General features: G+C 38.4%; 3 protein-coding genes and 1 long non-coding RNA gene across 4 annotated transcripts; 3 read left to right on the top strand and 1 right to left on the bottom strand.

Moving 5' to 3' along the window:
- The first annotated feature begins 553 nt into the window (after window positions 1–553).
- On the top strand, window positions 554–4,695 carry LOC137715874 (uncharacterized). Its single transcript, XM_088691381.1, is given in 6 exon segments — window positions 554–2,451; window positions 2,453–2,487; window positions 3,013–3,123; window positions 3,404–3,721; window positions 3,813–4,022; window positions 4,129–4,695. Coding segments are annotated over 2 exon segments (1,851 nt in total). The 5' UTR covers window positions 554–630; the 3' UTR covers window positions 2,483–2,487; window positions 3,013–3,123; window positions 3,404–3,721; window positions 3,813–4,022; window positions 4,129–4,695.
- Window positions 4,696–5,970: 1,275 nt separating this feature from the next.
- On the top strand, window positions 5,971–8,161 carry LOC148698158 (uncharacterized). Its single transcript, XR_015960899.1, has 2 exons — window positions 5,971–7,621; window positions 8,022–8,161. It is a non-coding gene; the product is annotated as an uncharacterized LOC148698158 (long non-coding RNA).
- A 448-nt stretch (window positions 8,162–8,609) lies between these two features.
- LOC137715424 (uncharacterized) lies at window positions 8,610–14,167 on the bottom strand. The gene is made up of 3 exons (XM_068454753.2): window positions 13,750–14,167; window positions 9,326–13,573; window positions 8,610–8,968 (listed from the first exon to the last, which is right to left on the bottom strand). Exon 2 carries the CDS (start codon window positions 13,460–13,462, stop codon window positions 9,338–9,340), a length of 4,125 nt encoding a protein of 1,374 aa, XP_068310854.2. The 5' UTR covers window positions 13,463–13,573; window positions 13,750–14,167; the 3' UTR covers window positions 8,610–8,968; window positions 9,326–9,337.
- A 2,258-nt stretch (window positions 14,168–16,425) lies between these two features.
- LOC137714190 (putative respiratory burst oxidase homolog protein H) lies at window positions 16,426–20,564 on the top strand. The gene is made up of 14 exons (XM_068453467.2): window positions 16,426–16,879; window positions 16,986–17,151; window positions 17,228–17,276; window positions 17,372–17,485; window positions 17,571–18,374; window positions 18,536–18,631; window positions 18,712–18,827; window positions 18,908–19,010; window positions 19,242–19,336; window positions 19,434–19,596; window positions 19,685–19,858; window positions 19,945–20,073; window positions 20,161–20,239; window positions 20,368–20,564. Exons 1-14 carry the CDS (start codon window positions 16,495–16,497, stop codon window positions 20,475–20,477), a joined length of 2,583 nt encoding a protein of 860 aa, XP_068309568.2. The 5' UTR covers window positions 16,426–16,494; the 3' UTR covers window positions 20,478–20,564.
- Window positions 20,565–21,517: the final 953 nt, after the last annotated feature.

Below are 21,517 nucleotides of genomic sequence, written 5' to 3'. Positions count from 1 at the left end.
GGTTTTTTTTTTTAAAGAATTAAAAAAAAAAAAAAAATACTTAGATGAATTAAAATAATTTTAATAATTAAATACTTTTATTAGTTGTTTGACCATTGGCACAAGTTGATTGTCACGTCAACAAATATGAGCTCTGCATTTGATACAACATCACTTAACATTAATTTGATTGATTAATTAACGCAAGTATGACATGATAATGAATTTATAAATTAAGATATGACATGACAATATTAAAAATATAGGAAAGGGTCTCCGGATCCCTTCCATCTGAGCCTCTAACCAACAAATTCGGATCCTTAAAATTTGATCAAACGTTTAAAGTTATTATAACTTTTAATGGGGCCCCTTATTTTTAATCGTTGGATCAAATTTCAAGGGTCCGGATTTATTAATCAGGGGACTCAATGGAAGGGATCTGGAGAAGATTTCTTTCAAAACATACGAGGTATAAGATGTAGTGCGATCCATGGCTAAACTGTATATGGTTAATAAAATAATAATATATAACTTTGAAACAGCAAAAGGCAAACGGAAGAATATGCAAGTTGAGATTTATCGACGAAGCCGGTTGGAGTTTTGAGGCTCAACACCCACTCGCTCACCCACTCACAGACAGACATTCTGAAGATGATGCGGGCGGCGACAGTTTCTTCTTCTTCTTTGAAGGTTGGTTATGGCATCGGCAGCAGACTGAGACTGAGAGTGAGGGGTATGCCGCCTGTGCCTTGTCTTCTTCATAACTCTACTCTTTTCCCGTTCTTCAACAATTACTTCGCTCCGTTTCACTCTCAATCAACCAAATCTAGAAACACCCAACCACGCCGTCTTGTGATAGTATCTAACCTTGAGGATGCACTCCATCTGTTCGACGAAATGCTTCAAAGGCGTCCTCCGCCTTCCATGCTCTGTTTCACTCAACTCTTGGGTCAAGTCGCCAAGTTGAAACATTATTCGGCAGTCATCTCGTTGCACAACCGAATGGGTTTTTCGGGGATTCGCCCTAATGTTTATACTCTAACCATTATCATTAATTGCTTTTCCCATACGAATCAAATGGGGTTTAGTTTATCTGTCTTGGGAAAGTTCTTCAAACTTGGCTTTGAACCGAATGTGGCGACTTTCAACACGTTAATCAACGGATTCCTTCTTCAGAATAGTGAGGCTGATGCTGTCGAGATTCTGAATAAAATGATGAAGGGAGGTAATTGTAACCCAGATGTGATTACTTTCGGCACACTTGTAAAGGGCCTTTGTGCAAAAGGTAACAACACTGGAGCTATTCAATTGCTTAGGAAAATGGAAGAAGGAGGTTGCAAGCCCAACCTAGTCATTTACAGCACGATCATTGATAGCCTTTGTAAAGATACTCTAGTTGTGGATGCATTGAACCTCTTCTCTGAAATGATGAGTAAACGTATTGACCCAAACGTCATTACCTATACTTCTTTGATTCATGGAGTATGCAAATTAGGAGGGTGGAATGAAGCTACGAGATTGTTTAATGAAATGGTGAGCAAAGGTATCTTTCCAAACTTGCACAGCTACAATGTCTTGGTAGATACCCTTTGCAAGGAGGGCTTGGTCGGGAAAGCAAAATGCATGGTCGAAATGATGACTCAAAGAGATATTGAGCCTGACATGGTCACGTACAGTTCGCTTATGGATGGATATTGTTTGCGAGGAGAAATGGGTGAGGCGAAAAAGGTTTTGGAACTAATGCTCAGCAAGGGCTACACAACTGATCCTTATAGCTACAACATATTCATCAATGGCTATTGTAAGCATGGAAGGATAGATGAGGCACTGATGATTTTTAATGAAATGTCTAATAACAGACTGGTTCCAGATACAGTTACTTATAACACTCTTATGGACGGGTTTTGCAAAGTAGGAAGAATACAAGATGCACAAAAGTTGTTCTCTCAGATGCAAGCTTGTGGCCAACTTCCAAATGTACACAGTTATAATGTTTTACTGGATGGCCTGTGTAAAAACCAACAACTATCTAAGGCAATGGAACTGTTAAGAGATATGGTAAGTAAAAAGTTGGACCCAGATATTGTGAGTCACAATATTCTTATCGAAGGTTTATGCATAGCTGGAAAAGTTGAATCTGCATGGAATCTCTTTTGTGGTTTATCATCAAAAAGATTTCAGCCCAACGTCAGGACATATACTATAATGATTAGTGGATTTTGTAATGGGGGCTTAATAAGTGAAGCGGAAAAGTTGCTTCAAGAAATGAAAGATAGAGGTCATCCTCCAAATGGTTGCACCTACAACATAATTATCCGAGGGTGCATCAATAACAATGAGACAGTAAAGGCAATGAGACTTATCCAAGAAATGGTGGAGAGGGGTTTTTCTGCTGATGCGTCAACTATGGAATTGATAATTAATTTGCTGTCTAAAGATGCTGTTGATCCTGCTTTGTTGACATTGGTTGAGGTATCGCAATGAAGTTGATTTGCATCTTTGAAATTGGTAAGAGATCCTTCTAATTATTATAACGAGCTTTGAACCTGTTGCACCTTTGATTAGTGTATTATATATGTTCTTCATTAGTCACGTGGAAACACAACGTATATTTTTTACTGCACCCCAAAGTTTAGCATTTGAGTAGTTCCATATGCTTATTTTGAAGAGTTTAGTAGAAAAACTGTTATACATCGCAATATTGTGATAACAGGTTGCATAGTGATTACGTTAGTAAGAAGTTGTCATGTTTTTTTCATTTGGGGAAAATCTAGGGCTGATGTTTGCAATATTGGATAGAGACAGTTTTGAGACTTTGAACTTTGGTTGTCTACAGTAGTTATGTAAATTGTTTTTGTTGCTGAAACAATTATTTGATTTATTTTATTAGTATGATTATTTGGATGAAAAAAGGTTGAAGCCAAGGCATGTCAACAACAGGGGAAAGTTTGTAGCAACAGTAAAACTCCTTTAAGTTTGTGAAGAGATTCGACAGTAAAACTCACCCTTGGTAAGCGTGGATGTATTCTACAGGTTATTTATTAGTACCATGTTATGCCTGAAAGCTTACTTTTGAAGACAAATATATCAATCCCTTGGAATGTGTTGAGTATGATGGTCTACAAGTAACTCTGTGGATGTCAAGTATGATGATCTCTCTCCTCTCTCTCTCTCTCTCTCTCTCTCTCTCTCTCTCTCTCTCTCTCTCTCTCTCTCTCTCTTATATATACATATATAACTTCTGATTGTAAAATTAGCTGAAGAAAATGACCAATCCCCTGCTTGTTATACTAAGCTCATGTTAGTGTAGATGGAGTGAACAAGACCGGTTTTACATTCAAACATGTTCTGAACAATTAATGTCGGATCTTGATGGAACAGTATAAGGGTGCCACTGATTTTCTCTATTGCTACTGTTTTGCAGGGGATCAAATTCAGGTAAACAATGTGAGCGTATGATGATGTCTGGTATGGGGAGCTTTTATGGAGGTGAATGTTTCTCTCATTAATTGCTTCCTAGGACAAAAGGAATTTCCCTATTTCTAGTTCAAATCACCATTTCATGGGGGGAGCAATATGATGCGTGCACATGTTTTTGTACATTTGTCGAATGATCTTGTTGATAAAGTATGATATCCCTTTGCACCAAGTGAACTGTGAGTCGCTTTGGGCGCAGGAGACACTTCCCAATTCAGTGATATGTGTATCGTTCATGTCAATATGCAAACTCAGCTTGGTCTTGGTACTCCTCAAACTTTGGGTCAATACTTTTATCTGCCTCTCCTGGATTGGTTAAAAGCTAATTTATCCTCTAATTTGGTTTGGGGTGTCAGGTATTTTTGGCTTAAGCTGTTGGTTCTTGTGGAGATGGAGGAATCTGCGAGTTTTGATTCTGATTATATATTTTCCTTGCATGCCGCAAGAATGTGATCTGGACCTATGCTCAAGAGTGGAGGCATTCCAACTCATCATTGCGCTCTAAACCCACCAGAACTGAGGGCCTCTTGGACTGGGATCCTTTATGGTTTCTGCAAAGTTACACGGTTTGTTTTTGGTGCAGAAACTGGCTTGGAGGACAGGTTTTTTTATATTTTTTATCTGTAGAGCTTGAAGTTGACTCTGACAGTTGTTATTGCTCTTGTTAAGCAGCAGGATCTTCCTCTCCAGACTCCGTCCTGTTTACACCTTCATCCGTTGATCAAAATTGGCAACAAGTTCTTTGCAGATTACTTGGCCAGCTGAGCTTCAGAATCGCCCTGCTGATTATGGCTTACAGCCCAAAGTCTCAAGGCTGCTGCAGGTAACGAAACCGGCACTAAATTTACTAGCGATAGTTTTACATAAAATGACCAACAAAAGAGTTGGCTTATGGGTCAAGGATGTTGAGTGGGCTGAATCGGGCTACTGGAACACACACAAGATCATGTGCTCTTGGAGTAGTAAATCTTGGCCGTTCATCCATTTGAAGAACATCGTCACCCGATCAGGACCCGATAACCGTCCAATCAAAGCACTGGATCATAGCTGCAAGTACCCCAGGTAGCATTTTCATGGTCAAGTTCACACCAGGGCATGTCCCCTCCTCCCAGACCTCAAGGCCTGGAGTGGACATCAATTTGTCTTAAAGAATAATAAGGTCGATAGATATTGATCGAAAATGTAAAATGAGATGTGAATGGGGCTTTTACATTTGAAATTTGCATCTTCTATTGGAGATCCTCTTATGAAAAAGACAATCACAAGAAGTAACTAACAAGTAAACTTGGAATCTCATTTGATGGCGTTCGGTTTATCGGTCTTGCCTAAACCATAAACCAATGAACTAGGGGCTAAGGCTTATTAAAAAAAAAAAAACTAATGAAAAGTGCTTGAAAACTTTGAGTTTTAATGATAAAACAAAATAAAGGGTAAAATGAATAGTATCATGATTGATTTTTTAGTGTAAAAATGCGGTTTTTAGTTAAAGTTCCCTACAAAAAAACAAAAGCAAATATATAGATTCAGTAACACTAATGACATTTATCTTTCCTTGTGTTCGACTATTGCAATGGCAATTCGCAATTAATTTATTTTTCCACTCCGTTGGTGTAAATATATTATAGTAAAATAATAAGAAAACTAAGTTCTTTTGTTTTGTATTTTTTTTTTCTTGTTTTTCGAATATGTTTTTGTTGTTGTTGAAACTAATAAAATCAGTAACTAAATTGGATTTGATTTATCTGTCTTGAGAAAGTTCTTCAAAATTGGTTTTGAACCGAATGCGGCGACCTTCAACACTTTAATCAACGACTTTCTTTTTCGAGATAGGAAGGTTGAGACAGGTCTCAACATTTTTCATTTTTCAACAAAATGATATAGGGAGGTAACTATAACGCCAACAGGATCCTCTCCGAACCTTTCGGTGAAGGTTCTGGAGATTTGTAAATTGTGTTCGTTTATAATACATCATATTATCAGTTTTTATCAGGTACTGTTTGTGTTTAAATTTAAATAAAAATATTTAAATGATTTCTGACCGCACGATGTACGATGAACAGACATGATTCACGGATTCCCAAAATCCTCACAAAGAGGATCCGGCGAGGATCCAAATTCACCATAATGCAATTGTGATTGCTTTCGGCACAATAGTATTAGTAACTGACATTCATGCAAAAGGTCACAATAGTGATTCTGTGAATCTTTTCGGTTTAACAATAGTGATTCTGTGAATCTTTTCGGTTTCTAAAATGATGAACTGTTGTGGCCAAATCATTAGCTGATCCATTTTTGTCATTTGATCTTATTTAATTCATCCGATTCGACATCCAAAAAAAAAAAAACGTTTAATAAGTAAAAAAAAAGTGTGAATATCACGTTCCAATCAAGAGTGTATGAGAAGTAAGGGGATTTAAGATGCAGCTTGCAAGCCTAACGTAATCATTTAATTCCAGCCTACAAACAAAACATTTAGATAAGATGTAAATGATTATTTATTTAATTAAAGAAAATATTCCCGCTTTCAATATACTACAAAATAATAAAACATAAATACGACTTTCAATTACTCTCACTCTTTATTTATCAAACAACCCCCAACTCCGAATCTCACCGGAAAAAAGGTTAGATAGACGCAATCAATGCATCATCTTCTTAACCCAGATGCTGAGGAGGATGCAGGCGACGAAAATGGCTTCTTCTTCTTTGAAGGTTGTTTATGTCATCACCAGCAGACTGAGAGTGAGAAGTATGCCGGCTGTGCCTTGTCTTTTTCATAACCTTGCTCTTTTTCTATTACCCAACAGTTACTTCGGTCCGTTCCACTCTCGACCTTCTCATCCGCCCAAATCTAAAAACTCCCATTTGCAACGGCGTGTCAAAGTCAATAATCTTGAAGATGCACTCCATGTGTTCGACGAAATGCTTCAAATGCGTCCTCTGCCGTCCGTTGTGAAGTTGAAACATTATTCGGCAGTCATCTCGCGGAATGACCAAATGGAGCCGTCGGGAATTCGTCCTGATGTTTAAACTCCAAACATCATCATTAATTGCTTTTCTCATCTCAACCAAATGGGGGTTGGTTTGTCTGTCTTGGGAAAATTCTCCAAACTTGGTTTTGAACCTGATGTCTCGGCCTTCACCACTTTAATCAACGGATTCCTTCTTCAGAATAGAGAGGTTGATGCTGTCGGGATTCTGACTAAAATGATTTAGAGTGGTACTTGTAACCCAATGTGGTTACTTTCGGCACACTAGTAAAGGGCCTTTGCATGAAAGGTAACAACACTGAAGCTATTCAACTACTTAGGAAAATGGAAGGAGGTTGCAAGCCTGACATTGTCATTTACAGCACGATCATCGACAGTCACTGTAAAGATACTCTTGTTGTGGATTCATTGAACCTCTTATCTGAAATGACAAGTAAGGGGTATTGCCCCCAATGTCATTACCTTTACCTCTTTGATTCATGGAGTGTGCAAATTGGGGGAGTGGACAGAAGCTACGAGATTGTTCAATGAAATGGTGAGAAAAGGTATCTTTCCAAATGTGCACACCTTCAGTGTCTTGGTAGACACCCTTTGTAAGGAGGGCTTGGCCGGGAAAGCAGAAACTATGGTTGAAATGATGACCAAAGAGGTATTGAGCTTAATACAGTTACTTACAATTTGCTCATGGATGGTATGGCTAATAATATGTCAACAAGAAATTGGATCCAAATATTGTGGTTTACAATATTCTTATTGAAGGTTTGTGCATAAGTGGAAATGTTGAATGCTCAAGGGATCTCTTTAGCGGTTTATCATCAAAAGGACTTCAGCCTAATGTCGGGACGTTTACCATAATGATTAGTAGACTTTGTCAATAATCTTGCCAAATGATTGCACCTATATCACAATTATCCGGTGGTTCATCAATAAGAACGAGACGTCAAGGGCGATGAGACTTATCCATGAAATGGTGGAGAGGGGGTTTTCAGCAGATGCGTCTACTGCGGAATTGATAGTTAATTTGTTGTGTAAAGATGTTGTGGGTCTTGCTTTGTTGCCATTGTTAGAAAGATCATGATGAAGTTAATTTGCATATTTGAAAGTTGAAGGAGATGCTTCTGACTATCACAGTGAACTCTGGAATTGTTGCACCCTTGACAAGCATGGTGTCCAAGGTGAAACCCACTATATCAGATTGTGTTGTTTAGGGCAAGTTTTTGCATTTTATTGTTGACATATTATTAGCCAGAGAACTGGGTAGATATGTTTGCATACATTGTGATATCATTGAAGCAACTGCATAATGATTCTGTTGGTAAAATTACTGATTGGCTTGCGCTCGAACGTATTTTGCCTGAAAATCATTGAGATTGCATTGGAACACAGATCCATTAGTTTCCGGCAATAGGGAGGATAAAAAACCAATCCAACATCCAAAACTGTTTTAGATTTCTGGACAGAGCGGAAGCTCCAAAATGGCGCGTTGTTGGCTTCTTTTTCGTGTTCAGGTGTTTTAGCTTCCTTTCTGATGGACATAGTTCAATTTACTCAGCTAGTTTTTCGCTGCTTTTGCAGGACTCTCGCCGAACTAGTGTCTACATGACTGCAATATACGTTTTACCTTTTGAGTTTTTAACTTTTAAGATTGTCAAGTCAGATGGAGACGTGGATTTTTGGACTGATACGATCAGATTAAAATGCATCTCTTAAGATAATGCAAGTTGTCATATAGGAAAAAAAATACACGTGGATTTCATTAGGAGATTGAAAGTTAAAAAAAAAAATATATATATATACACGTGGATTGCTTTTAATGACTTGGCGTGCCACATCAATTGTCATATAAGGTGATTTATAATTAGGTTTTTTGACCAAAATGGTCTCTAAAATTTGTATAACTCCTCACTTTGATCATTGAGATTTAAAATCAATAGAATCATTTTGGCCAAAATGACTAAAATGATGCAAATCTCAAGAACCATTTTGGCTAAAAAACCTTATAATTATGATCTACAAAGATGTCTTTGTATGCGCAAGTTTGTTATCAAACCGTTAATCAGAACTACATCTTTATCTTGGATATTGTTTTTCGTGATGTATATGTTTTTTTTAGTCAACGAAAACAACTCGTCTAGTTCCTCACAATTAGTCCTAAACCATATATGCATAAACAACCGAAACATGGAATTGGCCATTTTGCTCACTTAATGTACACGACTATCAAGTATCACGTTATCAACTGCATTTTTCTTCTCTTCTTCAAGATCTAAATACATAAAGACAAATATTTTGTTTATGGAAGGCAGACTCATGAGCCTCGATCAAGACTAAATTTCTACTCTACACATTTTCCTGATGGAATCAATATTATATGCAAAAATACTGCACCTTCAATGTATGACACGCTCCTTGACCTGGGAACAACCATGTGACCGCGGATTCAATGTATGACACGCTCCTTGACCTGGGAAGGACCATGTGATCTGCAATCCGCGGTCCGATGGGAGGTTGGAGTGCTATGCCTGCAAAACATATCAATGTTCTTCGTCAGAACCCTACACGAGGGATGGCAAAGTACAGTTGATTAAACGTAAGTTACTTCTCCTTGTCACAACTATAAGCATGCACCACAAAGGGGAGAAACCCCGATTTATTATCTCTGAGAACCTTTTGATCATAGTAATTACTCAACTGTATATAATATATCTGACATTTCTTCGTGTAAAAGGATACCTAACGTGGGTTCAATCAACAACAGCTTTCATGAATCATATTAATAGCATACGAATAAAATTTCAATCCAAAAGAGTTACTTGCCAACACTAAGACACAAAGGAGACAATATTATTTGGATAATGCAAAATGCCATCGAAAACTACCTGAAGATAACCTCATAATAAGCTTGCACTCAAGAGCCCAACTGTTCTTTCTCTCCCAAACGTTTCATCATCAAAATCTTCATTTGTGGAATTTTCCTGACACAATAATTTATTTTCACGCGTTGGATTTAAGCCAACACCCTCCCAAAGCATTGGATCGCCTTGGCGCATTTCATCTTGTTCAGACCCGTTATTGGTATCCGTATTATCCTCCACATCTTGTTGCATATCATCCAAACATGATGGCTCGACATTGAGATCGGAGCACACATCATATCCAGTTTGTTCCTCAGTCCCATGATAAGCCACAGTCACTGCTCCTTGGTCAGGTAGATCGCCAGCATCCTTTTTCTGCCTCTTCCATTTCTTCGTAGATGAAGTACCATCATCCTCAAAATCTTCTTCTTCTCTTTCCCTATGTAAGTAGACCCATAATTTCCTTTCCCCGTCAAATTGCACACAAGGATCACGCTCATAATGCAACCGATCAAGGGCTCCACTAACAACTTGATTAACTTGTGCATCAGACACATCTTCAACAATGTACTGAGAATCTCTTATCAAAGTGCAAACATCTGCTCTGGTGCCAATACTTCCAGGCAACCTTGCCGCTGCATCTCTCACAAGACAAAGAATTGTAACATGTGGTGGTCGATCACGTTTCAGCATAAAGTGATCTCGGGCTTTTGATGTTGGCTTACCACCGCACCTTCTCAAGGGAGCAACAATGGATTTTTTACCATCAGCTGCTGTGTAAGAGAAGGCTCTGTCTGGAATTGAATACCTAAGAACCTCCTCCTTCCGGAAATAAGCCCTGACTTCTTCAGAACTTGGGCTAATGGTGTTAAGACTCTTTTGAGCTCTTAAATCCCTGAACCTTTCTTTCTCATCCAGGTTGAGCTGCATCAACTCCAAGGGCGGTGCCGGAAGAATTCCAATTTGTTGAATGGTATCTTGCCCGCATTTGAGCCAATTAGCAAACGAATCCACCAGCTTGACAAGCATTTTGTGCGGAAGACCCCATGCTTCAGGAGATATCACCTCCTCATTAGCGTCACGATCTGAAGAACTCTGAGAAACTGGTCCAGTCCACGACCAGCTTTTTGTTGCTTTTTCAAAGGCAACCAGCGTCTTCCAACCCTTTGCTCCTAAAGGTGCTGTTTTTGATGAAAATATCCTTAGAACTCCTCTCACAAGATCCTGAAGTGGCTCTTGTGTCTCAATGATACAAGGATCTCCTGGATTCGAGCTAACACGGTTCACAATCTCCTGAACCGTTAGAGAAGGCATATTCATTTCTCCAGCAAGCTCTGAGTTATTGACATCCACCTTTTCACAAGAAAGAACCCCATTGACAGCACCCTTGTGATTTTTGTTTTGCTCATCGACAGATTCCCCAACAGTACCTTCCGGAACTGGAGTGATCATTGCCAAGCGAACAGCTGAAAGAAGATGTATAATCGAGAATGAGAAACCAGTATGAACTGTAGGTGTAATTGGAGTAAATGCCTTTTTCTGGGGCTTGGTTCCCGGCTCCATCTCTGTTGCTCCCAATTCTGTAATTGGCTGCTCAGAAATTTCTACATCTGAACTAACATTCTCATTCTCTAGCTTCCTCTTTGCCCTTTTTTTCAAGGAACTGGAATCAACGATGAGCTGTGAATGGTTAGACTGGAGATCACCATCTTCATCTCCTCTACCAGTATCCAACACATCCACCTTCCCTTTCCGCTTCTTTGCTGCCATGTTGCACCCTAATAATGGGACCTCAATCCTTTCATGGCGATCACCCTCAGAGTCTTCAAAGTTCTGACCTTTCTTCCTGATATTACCCTGTCCACTACCATTCCCTAGTAACCGCATTTCATGTGAATCATCCTCCTCATCAACCAAATAACGAGACTCTGGCACAGAATGATGATGGCCAACTTCTCTTTTCTGCTTTCCAGCGTAGACTTTCCATGAGGGTGTATGTAACCTTTCACCAGCTTCCCCTTGAAATTGGGCATTCTTGCCCATTTTGTAGATTTGTTTCTGTTCTTCATAATCGTCACCTTCATCATTAAACTTACTCAAGCCCGGGATATAACGCTCTTCCAAAGCTCTAGTCGAAGAGTTATGTAAGGGACTATTGTCTCGCATCTTACCCTTTTGTTTTGCTTTGGAAGAATAGTTCCCTAGATTACGCATATGCCCATGTTCCACAAAACCGCTCATCTTACTGGAGTAATTGATCCCATCAAGAGCCTGTAAACTATCCTTCACCTCTTTCTTCGAGTTTTTGGCCCTTTTTGCATCTAGAGTGGGATTCAACAAAGAAGATGGAGAAGGTTCCATAACACCACTGGGATAAGCCAGCTTGCTCCTCAACAACGGGTTGCTATCCTCATCGTCGTCAAATTGCTCCGATGAGTCTGATTCCGTATCTTCATTTTTAACAAACATTCTATTACCTTTCAATGCTGCCATTTCTGATCCTCCATTTTGTATTCTCTTCTCTCTTGTCTTCTCTTGCAATGGTTTTGCTCTAAATTCAGAAGATATAAACCTATCATTCATCTGTGGTGGGGAAGCTCTATATGATTTGTAATTTAGATCATGAGACTCCCTCCCTGTCTTCCATTTCTTGCTCCTAGCATTCCAATCATCCGCTCTTAAGGGAGAATCCATAGAAAAAGTCTCCCCTTCAGTCCTTTTATGCCAGAATGGTTCTGCAGGTTCTGATAAGTCAGCTCGATCTCCTCTGAGAGGTGGCTGTGAAAGTCTGGCTTTCGAGGACTTCATCTGATCCCCAGCTGTAAATTGATGAATATTTTCCGGATACTTGGCCTTTTTAACAAAATCATAGGGAGCTCTTAAATTAGGAGGCTTTGCTGTTAACACCTTTGCCTCTGACAAAAGGTTTACACTGTGGTTCCTACCATAGGCATAAACGTCAGCCTTTGAGGAAAGAGGCAGACCCATCAAACTGTCAATGTTTAATTCGTCACCTCTTAAAAGGTCATGATTCTTTCCCACTTTGAAAACACCAGACCTATCCATAGAGCTACCACGAGACACATTTCTATCTCGCTGAATGCCAATTCCATATGCTGTGTCTTCAACATCATCACCACTTATCAATTGATCCCTCATTCTAAATGCTGCCCCAGCATCATACCCTCCTGCTTTATGCTGCCGAGGAAGAGCTACTGCTGAACTGTATAGTCCTGAATGGTTTGCTAGCTCTTTTGCTGAAGGAGTCTTGGACCCAGCCAACTTCAGTATACCTTTTGGATTCTGCTTTCCATATTTTGCAAATTCCATAGCCGATGACAGCCCTCTTGATGCAAGTTCCACACTTGTATCCACCCCATATGGAGAATAACGAGCCATTTTCTGTGCAGTTTTCCTGTCCTTGATTTTGTTGCTCCGTAAACCTTCACCCGACTCTCTTTCTGATGAGTCAGCCTCCATATCTTCCATCTTCTCACCCATCAAACTCTTCTGGATTCTCATAATATTCAGCACCCGGAGCCTCTCCTCAATACTATATCCTTTGCAATTAAGCCAAGTATCCCTTATTTGACACAGATTACTAACCATATTGTTCTGATGTTTCCTCAAAAGATTGTAGTGCTGCCGCTTCTGAAAGAAATTCAAACCCTCCCGGTAAAGAGCAACTCTTGGCTCGCACAAACCTCCCTTCAACATATCAAACAACTGCTTAACAGGGCTCCCAAAATGAAAGTTGCAACCTGTAAAAAGCTCTTTCAAGGTAATCATAAAGCTCTCCTGGTCCATATCAGGCAGATACTTAGTGAGGCCAAACTGCTCCTCCTCACTCAAGCACTCATTCCACACATCCACTGACAATATGTCTTCAAGGCTTGGAAGATCATACAGCTCGAAAGGAATGCTACAAGTCTGATTCCCAACTTGGCAAAACTCCACACCGGTTTCCCCCAATTCCAACAAATCAAAGTCATCAGACCCCGCCCCCGAGTCGGCATCATCAAATTCATCGTCGTCATCGGATTCCACAGCAGAGCTACGCTGTTGTAGCTCATCCTCATCACTAGACAAACTCTTCCTACTACTGGGAGAAAACTCTGATTCAAGCCTCGAAACCTTGAAGTTGTTCTTCTCAATTGCCATGAATCCCAACACAAAACAAACCCAAAATCAAAGAGACTCACAAATTTCACACCAAGCCACCTCCAAGTTTCACCAAATCCCCAAATTTCAAACCGCCACCGAATCAAAACCCTAATTCAAAACACAAAAGATAAAATCCTCAACATTTGCACAACCAAAACGAAAAAATAAAAAACAGAACACACAAATCGAAAAGCAAGAGTATCACGATTCACAACTTAAACCAAAATTTACCCTAAATAACAAAAAAATCAATTAAAACGACTGAGATTCGAACGAAAGAATACCTGCGGCGAACTTCAATGGTGAAATTGACCAGCAGAGCACGGAGTCCTCACCGTCGGAGGTGCGAGAATTGACGGTTCGTAGAGAGAGAAGAGAGAGATTGCGTTTGGGTGGAAGACGAGAGAAACCCTAAAAGGCTATAGAGAGCTAAAAGACGAAGCGGTTAAATTATAATATAGATGTGTGCGTAGGAGAGGTTGCAGTGGGGATGAAGAAGACGATGGTGACGTGGAGAGGGGTGCGCCGTCTGATTCCGCGAGGACGAAGATGGGAGGGGGCGAAATTACGAAAAGGGGCACCGAAGCGGGAAAGAGGAAAAAGAGGGCGCATGCGTGTGGCAGCGCAGAGGTAGAGAAGAAAGCAACAGCAGAGAACACAGAGAGAGAAGGCCGAGTTGACTCGGCGAGTCGCTTGACCGTTGCGAGTTCCGAGTCGTGTCTCCTTTTTTTTCTGTTCTTTTTTTTTGCCCGTTGCTTTTTGGGGGCCGGCCCAACATTTGGAGAAGCCCTACGGGCCGGCCAGTTTTACTATCTGTGACCCGCTTCGATGTTACGACGTCGTCTGGTTGGTTGTTTTTTTGTCTTTTCGGTCTTTAAAATTTCTTATTTAAATCTGAAAAATATCAGGAATCAAGACGTTATTTTTGAAGAGTGGAGATTTTGAAATATTCTAATTTTTTTTAATTATTTATACCAAAATGATGTGAATTTGTTGCTTGGTTTTGTAACATGGTTCATTACACATTTGCTTTTTTATGACCATTGAACTCATTCACTAAATTTTAGTGCGCTTCATAATTTTCCTGTCCTAAACAGTTTGATGCGTGGTGTTACCTGATTAGCTTTTTATAATTAAGTTTGTATATTAGTATTAATTTTGGATACATTTTAGTTTTATTCATAATTTTTATAAACTGATATTGACATATAAAATGTCTTTAAGCACAAGAAAGAAGTTTCACAAGAAGTGTTCATGATGACTTCTTACTTTTAGTAATACAATAAAACCTATATAAGGTTATAAAGTTGGATGGAACCAATTTGATAACATTAGGGAGGCTATTACTTAATAGAGGTGATATATTATTTTGCTGACTTATTTATCCTTAATAAATATTTATTTTCTAAATAAGAGTCCAGACAATGACAATATAAAAATATCAAAAGTTGCATGTCAAAAAGCTAAAAACATGCTTGAGAAGCTAGAAACATTTTGGCTTCAACAAAAAGTGTCAATGTTGACGAAGTATTATATACCTGCAAGCTCAAAGACGTGACATCAACTTTAAAAGCTAAAACATTTCTCAAACAAGAGATATTTTAGTTCATCTTAAATTTTTACTTGTGATACTGCATATTTTTGTAATCATTGACAATTATTACTACGTGAACTGTCTCAACTAACTGCCACATGTGAACCATTATTCAAGCTGCTGAAGAAGAATGTTTCCACCGAATGGACAGATGAATGTCAGCATGCCTTTGACAAGATGAAAGAATACTTGTTGAATCCACCAGTATTGCTCCCGCCAACTCCTCGAAGGCCTTCTCATATACCTAACTGTCTTAGAGTCGTCAATGGGCTGTGTCCTCGGGCAACATGTATGATGAGTCAGACATGAAAAAAAGTCGGTGTTTCTTTAAGATGAGATCAAGAAAAATTATAACTTATTAAAATGTGGAGTTTCTTACCATACATAAATGGTCCCAGTTGTGACCGGAATGTTTTTATGACTTTAAAGAAGTTATTCCTTTAGATAAATTTTACTGTATAAGAATGAAATTTCTCAAAATCTTTTTTTAAAAGCATAATTTTTTTTCTGGGGGTGGAAGACAATTTATTTGGAATTGCCATGTACTACCATTGTATAAGACGTCTTAGCATTTATGTTTAATTTGGTTCCTATTGTTCACGGTGAACTTTTTGTCATTTGATTACAATACTTAAATGTATTTGATACAATCGCTATCTCGACGTTTAAATGATAATTATATTAAATAAATATATTTACATAAATTTATATCGAGGGTCAAACTGTGGTTGTCTTAAATACTAGTCCCAACCTTTTGATTTATAAATGAATTTTTTTAATCTTAAAAAAAAAAAAAAAAAAAAATCTTCATTATGCACAATACCGTGCCCGTGCCCCCTCTAGCTCACCATTGCCAATAAGACCTGCCTTAAATGCATAACATGTATAAGGTTGCTAGTGCTTAATTAGGGTTGCTTATGTTAAATGTGTAACATGTTTAGCTATCCCATTGAAAGTTTTTGTCTTTGCCCTTACAAGTGAACAAAAATATTACTGTTAAAATCGTAAGATGAGTGGCAACATAATTATTATATGTTTAACAAGCATGTTTTTATTAGCAAGCGTTGTATTGCTTTGTGGATAGGTCTTCCCTTCAACTTACGGCATTTTGAGTTCAAATCTTCCTCCCTCATATCGTTTAGACGATTATCCTATCCGTTGTAAAAATAAAAATCAAAAGAGAAAATATTTTGTTACAAACATCATTATACATAAGATATCAAAATAAAACAAAATAGTGATAGGGTTCTCCTATTATTAGACAAAGAACCACCAAACTAATTGAGCCTTCCATTACTCTTCCCTCCTTTCCACACATTTGACCCTTTCAGCTTTGTCTTCTCTCCACAACCTTAACTGCGCCCTTGCTTCTCTAGTTTCCACATCTATCTTTCCCTTCACAAAGACATGTAAATTTCAGAGGTAAAAAAGTTTCATGGTGGCAATGAATATGTCAAACAATGATGACCAGAAAGACCCCAACAAATGGAAGCTTGAAAGAATTGATGTTGACCCCATGGTGGATATTCCTTTGAGTAACAATGACACAGAAGGCAATGTGACCAAAAGTTCCAACAACGTGACGTTGAAGAGGAACAACAGCAGTGTAAGGAAGAGAAATGGGGTTCAGGGAAACAATCATGCCAGCGTGGGAGGTAGGGCGCCGGTACCAGGAGGGAAAGAAGGGATTAAGAGCTTACGGTTTCTCGATAGGACAGTCACGGGAAAAGAAGGGGAGGCATGGAAGCAGATTGAGAAGCAGTTTAATCAATACGCGGTGGCTGGTAGGCTCTCTAGGGATAAATTTGGAGCCTGCATTGGTAAGTACTCTTTTGCTTTATTACCCATTTGTAAGTTGTTGTATGCATTTTGAAATGGAACATGGAACACAATGTATGTGAGATTTTAGAATCTTTCGTTTCGTAGGGATGGGAGGAGAATCAAAGGAATTCGCAGGCGAATTGTTTGATGCATTGGCTAGGAGAAGGATAATTTGCGCGAAAGGTGGGATAACTCTTGAAGAATTGAAGTTGTTTTGGGAAGACATAACTAATGAAGACATGGAAGCAAGACTTCAGATATTCTTCGACATGTAAGGAAATACTCTTTGTGTTTAATTTAAATTATTAAACACAAATTAGAAATGAGTGAAGTTGTTAATTTGTTAGGTGTGACAAGAATGGTGATGGGATGCTCTCCGAGGATGAGGTAACAGAGGTGAGGATGGAGACCAAACTTATATGTTTCGTTCTCTCATTTTTTTTTTCTTCGTATGTTTGTGAATCGGATTTCTAAAATTTCTTCTGGAAAAGGTTATAGTTTTGAGTGCCTCCGCGAACAAGCTGGCAAATCTTAAAAAGCAAGCAAAATCATACGCAGCTTTGATCATGGAAGAGCTTGACCCTGACCACCTCGGATATATAGAGGTGAAATATATGTAGATGGTTCATAGCATTGATTAGAAATAATTTCTCACTTTCAGCATCTTCTTACATTCTAGTTTTAATGCAGATGTGGCAGTTAGAAACCCTACTGAGGGGAATGGTAGTATCTAAAGATAATCAAAAAATTGGAATGATAACGGAATCTCTCACGAGAGCCATGATTCCCAGAAGATACAGAACTCCCATTAGCAGATTCCTATCTACGACTGCAGAACTTGTGCATGAAAACTGGAAGAAAATATGGATTGTGACATTGTGGTTAGCTGTCAACATAGGCCTCTTTACTTGGAAATACCGCCAATACCAGACACGAGGATTATACAAACTCATGGGTGAATGCATCTGCATTGCAAAGGGCTGCGCTGAGACTCTCAAGTTCAATATGGCTATCATTCTCATTCCAGTTTGTAGGGGAACACTTACCGCAATTCGATCATCATTTCTCAGCAACCTAATCCCTTTTGATGACAATATCAAATTCCATAAGTTGATTGCACTGGGAATTGTAATTTCGACTTTTATACATGGAGGTTTACACATAACTTGTGATTTCCCAAGATTGGTAACATCCCAGAAAAATGAGTTCATGGATGTTGTCGGGACATATTTCAATTATAAGCAGCCAACTTACATGGACATGATTAACAGTATTCCAGGAATAACCGGGATTCTGATGACGGTTCTAATGATTTTCTCGTTCACGCTAGCATTAAATTCAATGAGAACAAATGTCAACTTGCCGTGGCCACTCAACAATTTGTCAGGGTTCAATTCTTTCTGGTATGCACATCATTTGCTTGCGTTGGTGTATATGCTCTTCGTCGCACATGGTTACTTCCTAGTTTTCGCGAGCGACTGGCACAAGAAGACGGTATATACGCTACTTAAATTTAGCTTCATATTCTCTGAATCACTATAGTCACTAAGCTACTGGATGCACATAGACAATTTAACAAGTTCCCGAAGTTTTATTGCGAATTCAAGATTCAAATTCATCCTGCTGAAACAGTTTGCATTGTTTGTTTCTTGCAGACATGGATGTATATCCTTATTCCAGTAATGCTGTATGCAATTGAGAGTTTTATTATACTCATTAAAGAAATTAATCACCCCGTCCATGTCATTAAGGTCAGTGCTCGAAACTTTTACCATTCACTAAAATATCTCGAAAACTTGATCTGATTCATCACGCTTCTTGGATATTTCAGGCGGTAACATATACGGGAAATGTTCTGGCTCTGTACATGAGCAAACCTCCTGGATTCAAGTATAAAGGTGGAATGTACCTCTTTCTTAAGTGCCCTGATATATCAGGTTTTGAATGGTAATAAAAATTACATAGTTGCTGATCATGATCAGAAACCATAATATCTTTACACAAATTAAACGCTTCATTCACTTCAGGCATCCCTTCACCATCACTTCTGCCCCAGGAGATGACTACTTGAGCGTCCACATACGAAGCTTGGGAGACTGGACTACGGAGCTTAGAGAAAGATTTGAAAAGGTAATGTACTTGTATTAGTATTAATGTGCTTAAATCATAGTACTTATGTTCTAATCTATATTTCAACATCCTACTCTCTAACAGTTTGATATCTGAGGCTACTTGTTCATTTTTCACTTAGGCTACTTACTAAATCATGAAGAAATTTAGAAAACCGGCCATTTATTTTAAGCAAGTGTTAAATGCACTCATTCTTTTATCTCTGCTGCAAACTTATTCAAAGATATGCAGGCATGCAGCCAGCTTCAAAGTACACAAACTAGAAGGGGAAGTCTTGTTAGAATAGAAACGAAAGTTTATTCAAACCACGGTCATGAAACAGAAGGGTGAGAAGAATCTTAGCATGAACCATATGTTTCTCATGATGAGTCAAACCAAAAGCGAAAATCAGTAAATGCTATTCAATTTTTATTTTGATGGCAGATATCCGAAGATCGTCATAAAGGGACCATATGGTGCACCGGCTCAAAATTACATAAAGTTTGACATCTTGTTGCTCATAGGTCTGGGAATTGGAGCAACTCCCTTCGTCAGCATCTTAAAAGATATCATAAACCAGATAAACCTCAAATTGGCTCATAATCCTGTGAGTCCAAGAAGTGAAAAAGATTAAAGTTTTGTCGAGAATCTTATGAGAACGATAACTAACAATTCAAATTAGTTAACTTATGCAGGATTCAATAAACGGGCATCAAGAAACATCCGCGGAAACCAAATCAAACAGCATGCCAGGGGAGGCATATAAAAAGGGTCCAGAAAGAGCATACTTTTATTGGGTAACAAGGGAGCAGGCTTCCTTTGAATGGTTTAAAGGTGTCATGGATGACATTGCAGAATGTGACAACAATGTGAGTTTTTAAAATAAAAGTCAGATAACAACCCTAGCCGCATTGTTTTTTTCATTGTTTTCTTTAACATGAACCAAATGTTGCAGCATATGATAGAAATGCACAACTACTTGACTAGCGTGTACGAAGAAGGAGACGCGCGGTCTGCTCTCATTGCCATGGTTCAGAAACTGCAACATGCTAAGAATGGAGTTGATGTCGTCTCAGAAAGCCGGGTATTAAACTTCGAAACATTGTCAACACGCAAAGCATTGGTCCTGGAGTTATAGTAGTCCTAATTCTGTATAATGTAACTGTGACAGATAAGAACTCATTTTGCAAGGCCTAACTGGAGAAAGGTGTTTTCCGACTTGGCTACCGCACATGAATCCTCCCGAATAGGTGAGCCTAATTCTGATGAAATCTCGCATTTCTTTTATCCATAACGATTATGAAGTCTTCAAGGTGCAACAAAGTTTTGGACATTCTAAGCATGTATAAGACGGTTTCGATTCACTTGTTTGTTGCAGGAGTTTTCTATTGTGGAAGTCCAACACTTACCAAAACACTCAGGAAGCTCTGCCTAGAATTTAGTCTAAACTCAGCAACTCGGTTTGTCTTCCACAAGGAGAACTTCTAGAACAGCTTTTCCACAGTGCAGATGCAGTCCTTTTTGTACAAATACTTCTCTTTTTCTTTTTCTTTAATGCACATACTCTTCTTCTCATTAACCATTGTACATCCAGAAGGAAAGGAAAATATATACATATATATATATATATATAATTTTTGTTTCAATATTAATCATCGAAATCATATTCGATGGGGAGTTGCCTCCCAAATCTTAGTTTGCTCAAACAATGTGTTACGTATTTTTTAACAGCTTATAAACTTTAATTTTAAGGTCCGTAATATGACATCCGAGTTCTAGTTGAAGGAAGTCCTTGATACTAACTACTCCCTTGTTTCAACTGGATAACGATGACAATATATGACATACACCTTTTTCTTCATAGAACAATATTCTACTCTAAAGGAATGAGATATTTTACTATAACAGGAGAGGAAATTGGGATAAGTCACATACATGTGAGTCATGTATGAATATATCTGACCTATAGAAGTCGATAAAAAAGCCATGATCGTTAAAGCTAACATTCTCCGCTCTATCAGATCCTCAATGATCAACAAAAAATAGATTTCGGTTCAATATATCAATGAGCTTCTTCTGTGATTGTGAGGAGAAACCTTTTATATAGACAAACAATCCCTACGATTTTCCTATTAGAATCCTTGTACAAAACCAACATTGTCTTCCAGTTTTAATATCAGTGAGTAATTCAAGATCCATCGTTAGTTTCAATCCCTTACAAACTAGGACAACCAAAACATCTTCCAATAAGATTTTTCTAAACAATTATGAATTAAAAAATCTGGCCAAAATATACCTACACATGATACCACTATGTTGTACTACAAATTGGTATATGATATGTACTTAAAAAAAAAAAAGTGATTTCTGCAAAGATCTATTGGAAACAAAACGGAATATTACAAAATTAACTAGGTTAATGGTTCGACTTCCTTCTACTGTAATAGGATATAGGTTAATGATTCAACACATCACTACTACAAAAGGCCCTTATTGTGTCGGTGGTTGGTGTCGGTTTTATATAATAT

The sequence above is a fragment of the Pyrus communis genome, chromosome 3, assembly GCF_041283825.1.
Source record: "Pyrus communis isolate YQ-2024b chromosome 3, ASM4128382v1, whole genome shotgun sequence".
Lineage (NCBI taxonomy): Eukaryota > Viridiplantae > Streptophyta > Magnoliopsida > Rosales > Rosaceae > Pyrus > Pyrus communis.
This window is presented reverse-complemented; position numbering and strand designations above follow the sequence as displayed.

Bases quoted from the DNA above. Each gene is read 5' to 3' on its own strand.
- LOC137715424 (XM_068454753.2), bottom strand. From the start codon at position 13,462: ATGGCAATTGAGAAGAACAACTTCAAGGTTTCGAGGCTTGAATCAGAG.
- LOC137714190 (XM_068453467.2), top strand. From the start codon at position 16,495: ATGGTGGCAATGAATATGTCAAACAATGATGACCAGAAAGACCCCAAC. The intron at 17,486-17,570 runs GTGAAATATATG...GTTTTAATGCAG, and splicing joins ACCACCTCGGATATATAGAG to ATGTGGCAGTTAGAAACCCT. The intron at 19,337-19,433 runs GTGAGAAGAATC...TTTTGATGGCAG, and splicing joins CACGGTCATGAAACAGAAGG to ATATCCGAAGATCGTCATAA.